Source organism: Notolepis coatsorum (genome assembly GCF_963971535.1).
Source record: "Notolepis coatsorum genome assembly, chromosome: 3".
NCBI lineage: Eukaryota > Metazoa > Chordata > Actinopteri > Aulopiformes > Paralepididae > Notolepis > Notolepis coatsorum.
Genome location: NC_140167.1, coordinates 155,604,845 through 155,618,947, shown reverse-complemented (window position 1 = coordinate 155,618,947; position 14,103 = coordinate 155,604,845). Strand labels below are relative to the sequence as shown.

Below are 14,103 nucleotides of genomic sequence, written 5' to 3'. Positions count from 1 at the left end.
GGCTGAACGTGTCACTCTTTGTAGTCTGCTACGGTCTTGTGCAGTGCTATTCCCAAACCAGGAGGTGATGTTGCCAGTCAGGATGCTCTCTATTGTACATGAGTAGAAGTTCCTAAGGATCTTCTGACTGACTTGGAACTTCCTTAGGCGCCTGAGGAAGTAGAGGCGTTGTCGTGCCTTCTTCACAACACTGTCAATGTGTGTGGTCCATGTCAAGTCCTCGGATATGTGGGCTCCGAGGTACTTGAAACTGTTCACTCTCTCAACCGGTGCCCCGTCGATGCTGAGGGGGCTGTAGTCCTTGACCCCCGACCTCCTGAAGTCCACAATCATCTCTTTTGTTTTGCTGACGTTCAGGGAGAGGCAGTTCTCCTGACACCACTGTGCCAGATTCTCTACCTCTTCCAGGTAGGCCCTCTCGTCGTTGGCAGAGATCAGGCCCACCACTACTGTGTCATCAGCAAATTTGATGATTGTGTTGTTGTTCCGCTGTGCCACGCAGTCATGTGTGTACAGGGAGTAGAGGAGGGGGCTCAGAACACAGCCCTGGGGGGCCCCTATGTTGAGCGTGATGGATGAGGAGGTGCAGTTGCCTGCTCTTACCACCTGGGGTCTGCCCGTCAGGAAGTCCAAGACCCACTGGCAGAGGTCATAGTTCAAGCCCGGGTCCCTTAGCTTGGCTATGAGTTTGGAGGGGACTATGGTATTGAATGCTGAGCTGTAGTCGATGAACAGCATTCTCACATAGTTCCCCTGCCTCTTGTCCAGGTGTGATGCTGCTGTGTGCAGCACATGGGCTATGGCGTCCTCCGTGGACCTGTTGGGGCGATATGCAAATTGCAGGGGGTCCAGGTTGATGGGGAGGGAGGAACAGATGTAGCCCTTCACTAGCTTCTCAAAGCACTTCATGGCTATGGAGGTGAGGGCTACAGGGCGGTAGTCGTTGAGGCAAGCGGGCGTAGATTTTTTGGGTACAGGGATGATGGTGGACTTCTTCAGACAGGTGGGGATGACAGCCTGTTCCAAGGACAGGTTGAAGATGTCAGTGAATACCGGGGCCAGTTGGTCGGCACAGACTTTTAGGACGCGGCCAGGGATGCCGTCCGGTCCTGCTGCCTTCCTGATATTCACTTTTTTAAAGATCCGTCTCACCTCATGCTCTGTTACCCTGAACACTGAGTCTCCATCAGCAGACCCCCCCCCCCCCCCCCCCCATTGCCGTGGTTTGTAGGCTGGTGTTGTTGTTATTCACAGCCTCAAACCTCGCCTAGAAGGAATTGAGATCATTTGCTAAGGAGATGTCACTGTTCAGTTTGAGGGAGGTGCCTTTGTAATCTGTCATTGTTCTGAGGCCCTGCCACATGCCTCTAGAGTCAGCCTGTTCAAACCCCCTACTCTTTACGATAGACGCCCTGGGTTCTGTAATGACCGTGGTTAAAATGGGACCTCGGCTTAACGTCTCGTGCCCGAAGGACAGCGTTTGCTTCTGGGACAAGTACGGCGTCCCTGTCACTGGAACAGGGGTGTTTTCACTGCCAAGTCCAGAGGACATAGTTCTCCCTACTTGACCCTGGCTGGCTAAAACCTGCAACCTTCTGATCATGAGCCCAGAGCCCTACCCATGTACACAGTCACACACACACACACACGCACGCACGCACGCACGCACGCACGCACTCACTCACTCACTCACTCACTCACTCACTCACTCACTCACTCACTCACTCACTCACTCACTCACTCACTCACTCACTCACTCACTCACTCACTCACTCACTCACTCACTGTCTGACATTCACACGTGCACAACCATACTGTACATACACAAGTACATTTGTACACAGCCGTCTCCCTTTTCATTCATACATATCAGCTAGGACACTGAGACATATAAACAGCCCCCCTCCCCATTCATACATATCAGCTAGGACACTGAGACATATAAACAGCCCCCCTCCCCATTCATACATATCAGCTAGGACACTGAGACATATAAACAGCCCCCCTCCCCATTCATACATATCAGCTAGGACACTGAGACATATAAACAGCCCCCCTCCCCATTCATACATATCAGCTAGGACACTGAGACATATAAACAGCCCCCCTCCCCATTCATACATATCAGCTAGGACACTGAGACATATAAACAGCCCCCCTCCCCATTCATACATATCAGCTAGGACACTGAGACATATAAACAGCCCCCCTCCCCATTCATACATATCAGCTAGGACACTGAGACATATAAACAGCCCCCCTCCCCATTCATACATATCAGCTAGGACACTGAGACATATAAACAGCCCCCCTCCCCATTCATACATATCAGCTAGGACACTGAGACATATAAACAGCCCCCCTCCCCATTCATACATATCAGCTAGGACACTGAGACATATAAACAGCCCCCCTCCCCATTCATACATATCAGCTAGGACACTGAGACATATAAACAGCCCCCCTCCCCATTCATACATATCAGCTAGGACACTGAGACATATAAACAGCCCCCCTCCCCATTCATACATATCAGCTAGGACACTGAGACATATAAACAGCCCCCCTCCCCATTCATACATATCAGCTAGGACACTGAGACATATAAACAGCCCCCCTCCCCATTCATACATATCAGCTAGGACACTACATACAAAAAGCATACCAGCTAGGACACTGAGACGTATAAACAGCTCATCCCACCTGATCCTGTCCCTTGGGTTTTTCGTGCGCTGTAAGTGTAAGTTCTGTTTCCATGGAAATATTCACATTTCTGTGTACTCATGTACACCGAGAAACTTGGGACTGGAATATAAAGATGCGTAAACAAGTTAACATGACTGAGACATTAATCAGGATATGAGATAGTATTCAGAATACTGTGCGTGTATGTAAATATACTCAATATGTCCGTATTAGTGTATAAGGTTGAAATACAGTGCCATAAAGTACTTAAAAAACAACATATGCACATCAACTGTTCACAACGTCTCATTATAATCTAATTTGAAGTGGAAATTAGTTTTAGTGTATTAATTGTATTTAGAAATTAAAAAATATAATTTAAATACAGTCTCTGAACAAATGTATTTTGCTTGATAAATGAGGCCCAATGTCCTGTTACTCCAGGTGTTCCTCCAGCTGACCCAGGATGACCCTGAGCCGGATGTGGACAGCAGGCCCCTGACAGTGTCCGAGTCTGTGTCTGATACTGGATCAGTGGACAGTTTTCCTGAGGACCTTAACGGAAGCGAGTTCAGCTTCAACGACAAAGACAGTACGTCCCCTTCCTTCCTTCCTTCCTTCCTTCCTTCCTTCCTTCCTTCCTTCCTTCCTTCCTTCCTTCCTTCCTTCCGAACACAATGGATGCACAGGAGTTATTCCTGGTGACACAGTACAGTGCACACGTGTGGCACAAGATTTACTGTATGAAGCACATTCTCAGGGGGCTCATACAGAACCAAGCATTTCACTGTAATGTACATTGTACTTTATACGTGACAAATAAAACAAATCTTGAACTTGTATCACTCTCCATATATTTCCATATATGTACATATATGTACAACAATAGATGGAAGGATATACAGTATGCATCACTCTCTCCATACATGTCATACTATGTATATAAAAGAGTTGACAGTAGACTGTATGAAATCACTGCATACATGTTGTGCTGTGTCAAACAGAAGACGGTCGACCAAACATCCAATAAATGTGAAAAGAGTACTGAAATATACTACTTAAGTAGAGGTGCTGTTACATCAGTTACAATTAAGTAGGCTATTCTACAGTAGAAAACAACTGGAGTCAAAGTAACATTAAAAGAACATTGACTCATTGACCGCCACGCTTACGTGCGCCAGAGGGCGTTAGAGCGCCACCGCTTTAATCAATGGGAGTGGGAGATTTGCGAGTGCTTAAAATATATCTTAAATTATGGCTATGGGTCTAATACACTCGTCGATTATCAGTGAGTTGCTTGCAGTCAACATGTACGAAACGGATTGTTTTTTCATCGGTACATTTCCGTTTTATTCCGTTTTGAATACGAGTATAGTTTTGGTGATTTCTAGTAATTCCAGAGAAAGACGCGATAATAGCCCTTTAGTGGAATACACAAAACATGTTGTAATTTTTCGGCTGATTATAGAATCTTCCTGAAATCAACGCTAAATCATAATTATTATCCTTCCTCGTGCACGCATGCAATGTTGTTTAGACCGCGTGCCGCTCCCGCCCCTCCTCCCACCCAACGGAAAACAGCCACACATACACACACAGATACAGCGTCGATCGGGTAGAAATACATATCAGATCAACGATCAAATGTATATATAATGTTCTTACCTTGTATCTGATGTAATGCAAAATAAATAATCCAATTATCTGATCGCCATTTGAAGTACTGGGCACGGAGGTCCATGCCACGTTCAACAGCATTGCATACGAGGGGGGGGGGGGGGCAGCATTGCAGATGTATCGTTGAAATCAGGTTACCTCGCCTGATTATTTAAACCACGCCTGCACGGCTTGGATCGTCCCAGAAAAAAACCTATACCATTCCCAGTGGAGTGCAATACCAGCCGGAAGGTGTAGGGGGCGGTATTTGCCCTTTTGCAAGCTCAGACCCATTCCCAACGATAACATCAGGCTGGATGGATGAAAATGAATGGATATCGCTAATAAAAGAAATAACGATTAAAACCCGACTATACTTGTGATTGGCGCTGAACGGTCTGCGAGTTAACCCGACTATCATCAGGTCTGGTGTTTAGTTAAAAACTAAACAAATTTAAATAAAGTGATTTCATTTAAATCATAAAGGTTTTGTGCATGTTTTAATATCTAATATCCTTTCTCCAAAGTTCTTATTTTGGTATGGTCTATGCAAATATTTGTATAGGTCATTGTACGATTTAGGGACAATCCCTTTTTAAATCATAGTCACCAAGGCCTGTATCAGTAAGAGCTAAAGTCCATAATGAATGTGTTTTACTGTAAATGGCAGATCTCAATGTAGTCACTACTCTTATGGCCAAAAATAAAACATACTCATACATAAAAGTTAAAGTACAGGCTTTTAAAAGTACTCAAAAAGCTTTTTAGTACTACCGTATACGTTACACTGTGGATCAATAGGTTTTTACCAACATCCTATGTCTCTCCCTCCCCCACGTGTTCCAGGTCTCACAGGCTCGTCCATGGTGCAGGGTCTGGCCCTGGCCTGGCAGCAGATGATGGCCATCCTGATCAAGAGGTTCCACCACACCCGGAGGGACTGGAAGGGTCTGCTGTCCCAGATCCTGCTGCCCGTGCTCTTTGTTGTCTTCGCCATGGGTTTGGGCGCCATCAAGAACGACCTGCAGCACTTCCCTGAGATGGAGCTGAGCCCAGCACTTTACAACATCGGACCCAGCTACTCTTTCTTCAGGTGAGACATGCGGCAGGCGAGACAGGCCGGCGATGTAGGCAGGGAACAAAATAATCACACGCCATTCGCCAATGGCTTGTAGATTTAATGTTTGGCGACTAGAAATTAAGATCTGCCCGCCACCTGGCGGCTAACAAAATCCACTGCATCAGCGGGAGCTTGGTGCTGGATTTTGCGAGAAGCATGCAGCTGCAGAGCCACAGAGCAGCAGTGTTTTCAGCTCCGGTCTGGGGACCGCTCAGCAGCGCCCCCCACCCAACAGCTGAATTGCCAATGGCTGAATTAGAGTACTGCACCTGGGTTCTGTGGCTCTGCAGCTGGATGCTTCTCGCAAAATCCAGCACCAAGCTCCCGCTGACAACATCGTTGTCATTATTAGACCTACTTGGTGAAGCAACGATGAAACAAATGTAATGATTGTTTCGTTCATCGCATAGGCTATTTAATTTTAGCCTATTTTAATACAATTTCAAATAATCAAATTGTGCTTAGAGGGAATTATTTTCACCGGACATTATGACCGGAGAGATTTAAATGTTCGGACTTCAACAGACTTCAACTTTTTTCTCAGAACGGGTCAAGTGCATCTAACATGCTTTGCACCGTCGCCATTCCTTTATGCCCACATCGCCCGAAATGAACGTTACGTTATCAGAGGCAGAGCAGAGCCATAGAGAACAGTGTGGATTGAGGAAAGGGAAATGGGAGGGGGGGGGTGTGCGTTTGGAAAGACGATGAAGTCAGTCAGGAGTATATTATAGTAAACTGAGGATTACTGAGGATGGACAGATAATGTTGATATTCAAATATAAAAAAGTTTCGAGAGGAGTAGAAGTTTGAAGACAGACTAGACTACAATATGATGCAGGGGTGGTGAGTTGAAACAGTGTGTGTGATTGATTGATTGATTGATTGAAAAGTTTATTAACAGATTGCAGAATGGGTACAGTACAGTACAGCTCAATACATACAATTGTTAAGGGGATGCAGACCAGAGAAAGACTTGTCTTGTTTACATCAGGGTCCCCCATTTTCAATTCATCATAACATAATATGATGTGTCCCGACCCCACTTCTGTTTCAATAAATTATTTGCATTTAAAACTATTAACACTGACTCATTCCTTCAGTCCACTCAAAATTATGCTAATATTCCTTATGTTGTTTATGATATTAATTGAAAATAGCATATGAGAGTATTATAGTAATAATAACACATGGCGATATACTAAAAAGCTATTCATAATTTTTGGCTGGTAAAAATTCTGCCTGGCTGGTAGTTTTTAAAATCTACCAGCCAAATGGCTGGTACAGTAAGTCAAAAAGTTAAGTTTGTTCCCTGGATGTAGGTCTTGTCGAAGAAGCTGATATAAATCCCCATGAACTGGAATAACACAGAGATGTGTGATATGTAAATTGATGAGATGTGTCAAGTCCTGAGCTGCTATAGGTACAACCTCTCTAGAGTCTCTTGTCTCGTATTTTGCAAAGCAAGTTGAGACCGAAGTTCCGCAGAGGGCAGGTGCAGTTGAAGGACAGAGCGAGAGAGATGGCGAGAGTGAAAAAAAAGAGATGATTGTCGTGATGACATCAGAGACAGCAGATCAAAGTGAGGGAGATGAAGAGTCGGAGGGGGAGAGATTTGAGAAGCGCACTTCTTTGATCAGAGGGAAGTGTAGCAAGTAGTGAAAAATAGTTGAGGCACCAAGCGGCCTCAACGGCCTCCGCTCCCCTGTCTCTATTGACCTACCTCAAACCCTCTCTTATCTTGTTCCTCCAATCAAAGTTAGTCAGAGGAAAGCAACAGTTGTGATTAGAGGATCAAGAAAGGGGGGCGGGTTTGAGATAGGTCAGTTGCTTTATTTTCAAATTAACCCCTTGTGTTTTCTTCATGCATTTTGCATGAGGTGACTGCATCGCTACTTTGAATACACAAGTTACACAGCACATGTGTAACCTTTTCATGGGTGATAGTCTCTTCATCATCTTCAGTACTTCACTAGTGACAGGGGGGACAGGGAAGTGTGTGTGTGTGTGTGTGTGTGTGTGTGTGTGTGTGTGTGTGTGTGTGTGTGTGTGTGTGTGTGTGTGTGTGTGTGTGTGTGTGTGTGTGTGTGTGTGTGTGTGTGTGTGTGTGTGTGTGTGTGTGTGTGTGTGTGTGTGTGTGTGTGTGTGATGTATGCATGTGGATCGTGTGCAGGGTTCGGGAGTAAGATATTTGCAAATCATCAAATATAATAATCAGATTAGAGCATATTGGTAATGGTAATCGATTATAGTTACATATGCCCCCCCCCAATCAAAGTAAGCACTTAATATCCCAGTATATGATGCGGTTTTAGTTGGTGCATGTAAAACGCAACATGCCATTAACAATAACCCTCTTAGAAGCTTGTATAATTGGTATGATAGCTGGGTATGTAGATATCGTCTGGGCAACTGAGGCATATACACATCTTGTCCTGTATACTGTTTTTGTCTCTGTAAATTCCCTTTCCATAGTAATATTCAGATTGTTTTCCATCTATACAGGGATATGCTGCATGTGGTTGAAAATGATATGTAGTTTCATACAACAAGCTCTTATTGAACAAGACTTGAATACCAGGATATGAATACTGTGTGCATGCAAATGCTCTCATTGACCTAAGATTATGTCCCCATGGAAACTTCACCCGTAGTTACCATGGATACGAATTATCTAAAGATCAGCACTCCTACTCTGAGAACTTGGATAAAATACCAGCTTCTAATTCTAAGTCTGTCTGTTTGCCTGTCTGTCTTCACTCTTAAGTTACAGATTTGTTTTACCCTGCCGTCACCCCATCCTAACCTTATTTTACTCCAGTGTTCGTAAGCAGTGTGAATGTGAACAAACCCACAAGCGTTTCAAGATGTATTATGTTCACCTGCCACATACTGTTAGGCCCCTTACATCGACCCCTAGCGATTTCAATCAATTCAAAGATACAAATGTGTCCCATTTCTCCTTTTTACAGCCTTGTTATATAAGGAGTAACTTCTCCCACTGCTCGTTTTAGATTTACTCAGAGGCCAACAGCCAAAGACAAAGTGGTAGTTTGCCATACTGTATATATCACATAATGTTGTCCTGTACATGTGTGGATAATCTATTGTTTGATGTACATAATACTGGATGCATGGAGAGTGATGTGTGGAGTACTGTGTGGAGAGTGAGTACTCTGTCTTTTGATGTACATAGTACTGGATGCATGGAGAGTGGGTACTCTGTCTGTATTGTTTGATGTACATAGTACTGAATGCATGGACAGTGAGTACTCTGTCTATTTGATGTACATAGTACTGGATGCATGGAGAGTGAGTATTCTGTATTGTTTGTGGTGCCCTCCCTGTGCGCAGTATATTAGGTCCTGTGTTGTTATTGTACCATTGTGTCCTGTATCTGTAATGTATCTGCCGCATTGTGGGACTTGTTGAGTTGTTTTCGCCTCCATTATCACCAAGACAGATTCCTGCATATTGATTGTATGTGACGGGCTGTAGCTCCAGGTAGACTGTAGGTGTGTTATGTGTTTAACCCAGAATCCACTTTCAGCTACGCCCCCGGGTCGTTGCAGCTGTAAATCAGTGTTCTTAGTCAACTTGTCAGCTTAAATAACAGTGAGGGAAAAAACAACAACTAAAAAACCTTTTTGGTTTTATTTTCATTTTTCATTCATTCAATCTTTATTTAATCTCGAACGATCATTGAGAGCAAGCTCTCATTTACAATGACGTTGAGAAATACAAAATATAATGAATAAAAAAATAAAAAAGCAATATAGAAACAGAAAGTAAATTAATTTAACATAGAAAAAAAGATTTGACTGGTGAAGTGGTTTGCTATTAACGTTTTAAACTGACCAATAGATAATAATGCATTAAGTTGTAAAGTGCATTGCAAAACATTCCATGTTTCCATATTTAGGATATTATACATACCCAGGGCCGGACTGGAAAATTCAGGCCATGAAATATAGTGTATAGCCCCAGTCAGGCCACTTTTTAAGCGGGGGGTCTGGGTGTCCCCCACCAGGAAACATTTAATTACAAAGACTTAATTTCCTGCATTCTGGTCCAGGATTTTTTTTTACCCTTTAAATGCCAAATGTGATGGCATCACAAATTATTGTTAAATTTTTTTATGTTGATGTCTCACGTTGGGGTCTTGGGGCGAGAGGGGTGGGGGGTGGGGGGGGGGTGGGTAGGAGAACGAGCGAATATTCATGTATGTTGATGTTTATGGTTTTTTTCTATTTTTTATTTTTTTTCTTATTATTTTTCACTCAATATTGATTGATCCTATGTATATTTTCTGACTCCCTTCTGGTCTGGTCTGGCGATCGTGGGCTATGGCTGGGGGGGGCCGCGGTTCGGGGTCTCTGCGGGTCGGGGCGCTAAAGGGGCATGGTGCTTTGGCTCGCGAGGGGGCTGGGCAGTGGTTCCTCCGGGGTGGTGGCTCGCGGTTGCCGGACCTGGAGTTAGTGTGTTAGTTTGTGTTCTTGGATGTATGTATGTATAATTGTCATTATTGTGCTGTGTTGTTTCTTGTTGAAAAGTGAAAATAAAAAGATTTGGTCACAAAAAAAAAACACAAAATCTTTTTAATATTTTCAATACATCAAATGCAAAGTGGATTTTTCTAGATAGTTCTCCAACTTGTGTGCGTTTAGAAACTTTAGAGTGTGTTACCCTTTGTCGCTGTGATCTCCTGGTTGTTCCCCACCTAGGTTATCTAACTATCGTGCCGCCACAACTAGAAACACTGGCCTACTTCTAAGTTCAGTGGCCTGACTGAAATAATATAAAAGAATATATATAATATATTTTTATAATTTTCTTTTTAAACTCCCGGTGCTCCCGATGGCCGGTCCGGGCCTGTACATACCTCTTTAAAATGATCTCTGTTTGAATGAGCTGATCCTGTTGTTTTCTGCCCCACAGCAACCAGAACCCCAAGTCCAGCAAGCTGGTGGACACCATGATGTCGTTCCCTGGGATGGACAACGCCTGCCTCAACAAGCCTGACAACCTGTATGTAAACTAAGCCTGGCTTTAAAACGTGTGGTTTGGGGAAATGGTGTTACATGGAAATTACAGTAATCTGATTAAGAACGAATGTGGTTACTGTAACCCGTTATGGTTATTAAACAAAGGCACACAGTGCCGTCAATTCAGGGCATAGAAATGCTCTTTTGCATATAAAAATACAACAAAACAGCAATCACATTACAGAGTTTTGACGACTAGTATAGTATATACTATACTATAGTAATAGACTAGTATAGTATAGAGGTAATTACCGATTCTAAGTCATAACCATCAAGTATTATTATTATTATTATTATTTATTATTATTATTATTATTATTATTATTATTATTATTATTATTATTATTATTATTATTATTAATTATTATTATTATTATTATTATTATTATTATTATTATTATTATTATTATTATTATTATTATTATTATTATTATTATTATTATTATTATTATTATTATTATTATTATTATTATTATTATTATTATTATTATTATTATTATTATTTAATTCATAAAACAATGAGACAATTAAACAAAAACAGTCGGGTCAGACATGTACAGAGAAAAAAAAATTAAACAATTCTACCAGTTGTACAAAGTGCTTAAAGGAACACGCCAACATTTTGGGAAATTAGTTTACCATCTTTTCCAGAGAGAGACAAGAAGATAGATAACCAGTTTCCCTCTCTGTGCGTTCAGTAGAAAGCTATCTGTGCTGCACGTTAGCCTAGCTTCAGCTTCAGCTTCGGGAGAGGTGTTAGTTGGACAATGCCTAGGCTAACCGGCCATGTCCGCTTCCTTTCATTGTGCTAAGCTAGGCTAACGTGCAGCCAGATAGCTTTCTACTGAACGCACAGAGAGGAAACTGGTATCTATCTTCTTTTCTCTCTCTGGAGAAGACGGTAGGCTAATTTCCCAAAATGTTGGCATGTTTTTTAGTGGTGTGCATTAGTTAGATCTCAAACACTCATCCTCTCCTGGCCTCATCCAGGTAAGCAAGGAATGGGCCCCAGATACAGTAGCAGAGCATTTCTTTATTGAATCGGTTCTTAAGAACCTTAGTCTTTCCATCTGTATGACTGGGAGAAGGTGATTTCCATTCACTCAGGATGAGTCTCTTGGCGACAGTCATCCCCAACATCAAGAACTGTTGCAAGGCTGCAGGAAAGTAGATTGTGAGCAGCCAAATATGGCAAGTCCAGCTTTTAACCGTCAGTATAGATTTAGTTTAGATTCGTTTGGAAATTATTGTAAATTGTTCTCCTTCTATATTTTTGTTTCAAAAACACAGGAAATCACGTCAGGTTGCTTGAATTGCTGACACATCACACAGTGCATCTCTGCAAATGACCCACCCTCAATATTTATTTTTCTGATAATTAAAGGTGCTATATAGATAACATTTTGTATGTATAGTAATCATACACAATTAAAATAAAGAATAAACGTATTGCTTTCCCCCCAAAATTTATGATTTTATTCATTAATGAATTTATAATTTAAAAGAAATTGGTTTGCAGAATTGCAGGTCCAAAATGAACTTCCCATTTTCCCATGTGGAATGCACCTGATTTTGATACAATTACATGCTGGTGCTCTAGTGCGACATCTAGTGGCTGGATGTTATCTATACGCACCTTTTAAATAAATATTTCAATGAATTGGGTGAACAAATGAATACAGGGTAAATTCTCTCTGCCCTGTTTCAGCCTGGTACCAGCCACATATTGACACCAGTATCAGTGTGAATCAGTCATCTGTACCTGAATCCTGTTCAGACACCGGCCCCCACGGGTCTGAAGCCAATACGTACTGTCCCGTCCTGAACCCCCCCCCCCACTGTTTCACCACCCGAATTTCATCCCTTCCTCAAATATTTTCCTAATGTGTACCAGATTATCCCTCTCTCGCTCTCTCTCTCTATGTTGCTAACCTTCTTCTCCTGTTACACTCATTGGTATTATTCACTATTCACCTGCTCCTCTCTTTCCTCGCCATGTTCCATTTTACTACTACTACTCTCTCTCTCTCTCTCTCTCTCTCTCTCTCTCTCTCTCTCTCTCTCTCTCTCTCTCTCTCTCTCTCTCTCTCTCTCTCTCTCTCTCCTCTCTCTCTCTCTATTATCTTCCCATTTATTTTTCTCTCTCTACCCCCCCGACACCACCCATCACCACCACCATCACCAGCGCCGCCGGGCTCTGGACACACCTTTGAGCTTCCGGGCTCTGCGACGTGAGCATAATTTGTATTCCATAAACACTCTGTGTTTATAGGCGAGATTTCGCCCTCTATGTTGCTAACCTTCTTCTCCTGTTACACTCATTGGTATTATTCACTATTCACCTGCTCCTCTCTTTCCTCGCCATGTTCCATTTTACTACTACTACTCTCTCTCTCTCTCTCTCTCTCTCTCTCTCTCTCTCTCTCTCTCTCTCTCTCTCTCTCTCTCTCTCTCTCATCTCTCTCTCTCTCTCTCTCTCTCTCTCTCTCTCTATCATCTTCCCATTTATTTTTCTCTCTCTACCCCCCCCGATACCACCATCACCACCACCATCACACAGCGCCGCCGGGCTCTGGACACACGTGCGGTCTGAAAGCCTTTGAGCTTCCGGGCTCTGCGACCGTGAGCATCATTTGTATTCCATAAACACTCTGTGTTTATAGGCGAGATTTCGCCCTCACGGGCACTTAAATCAATGTTGGCACTCAGGAAACCAGACCTCAGAGGCACTATGAAATTGTCAGCCAAGGGAGAGAAAAAAAAGAAGAAAAAAAAAGAGAGAAGGATCCGGTGATGCAGAAGAAGCTCGCGTGATGATGCCCTGTGGACAATCGCTGACGGGTGCTGAGTACCGCAATGTTTCCTTTACTGCAGACGGATCCACCAGCGTGTCATGACAGTTTAAATGTCAATAAATGGAGATATACAGTCGGCCATATGGAGCGCTGTTATGATGACCGTGCTCATGCATACAGTGAGAGGGAGTGGGAGCATGTCTTGGCTCCCCGCATCACATTATGTCTTTTCTGTTGTGTCTAGTGTGTCTTGTGTGTGTGTGTGTGTGTGTGTGTGTGTGTGTGTGTGTCTAGTGTGTATGTGTCTAGTGTGTGTGTGTGTGTCTAGTGTACGTGTGTGTGTGTCTAGTGTGTGTGTGTGTCTATGTGTACGTGTGTGTGTGTCTAGTGTGTTTGTGTGTGTGTGTGTGTGTGTTGTGTCTAGTGTGTGTGTGTCTAGTGTGTGCGTCTAGTGTGTGTGTGTGCATCTAGTGTGTCTAGTGTGTCTAGTGTGTGTGCGTCTAGTGTGTGTGTATGTCTAGTGTGCATGTGTTGTGTGCGTGTGTGTGCATCTAGTGTGTGTGTGTCATGGTCAAGTCTTTAGGCTGGTCAGAATCTTTACCTCTTTGTGTCTCGTGTCTGATCATGTCAAGACTGGGTACATCTGATTCTATGGCTTCTATTTGGTATTTGGCTCAGACACTGATACTAGTGTGGGTTATGTGACTAATCGTGGCTGAACCAAGGTATCGTATCAGAGAATGACCAGAATCCTCTACCAACATGATGAATTGAAAATGGGGGACCCTGATGTAAACAAGAC

General features: G+C 43.1%; 1 protein-coding gene across 1 annotated transcript in view; it reads left to right on the top strand.

The window, feature by feature from the left end:
• abca12 (ATP-binding cassette, sub-family A (ABC1), member 12) overlaps positions 1-14,103 on the top strand; it is a gene marked incomplete at its 5' end in the record, with an annotated part of 176,822 nt that overhangs the window by 81,264 nt on the left and 81,455 nt on the right. The window contains 4 exons of the mRNA XM_084311411.1: positions 3,130-3,277; positions 5,188-5,434; positions 10,400-10,489; positions 13,934-13,938. Coding sequence (XP_084167537.1) covers positions 3,130-3,277; positions 5,188-5,434; positions 10,400-10,489; positions 13,934-13,938 — 490 coding nt within the window. The remainder of the gene's footprint in view (positions 1-3,129; positions 3,278-5,187; positions 5,435-10,399; positions 10,490-13,933; positions 13,939-14,103) is intronic.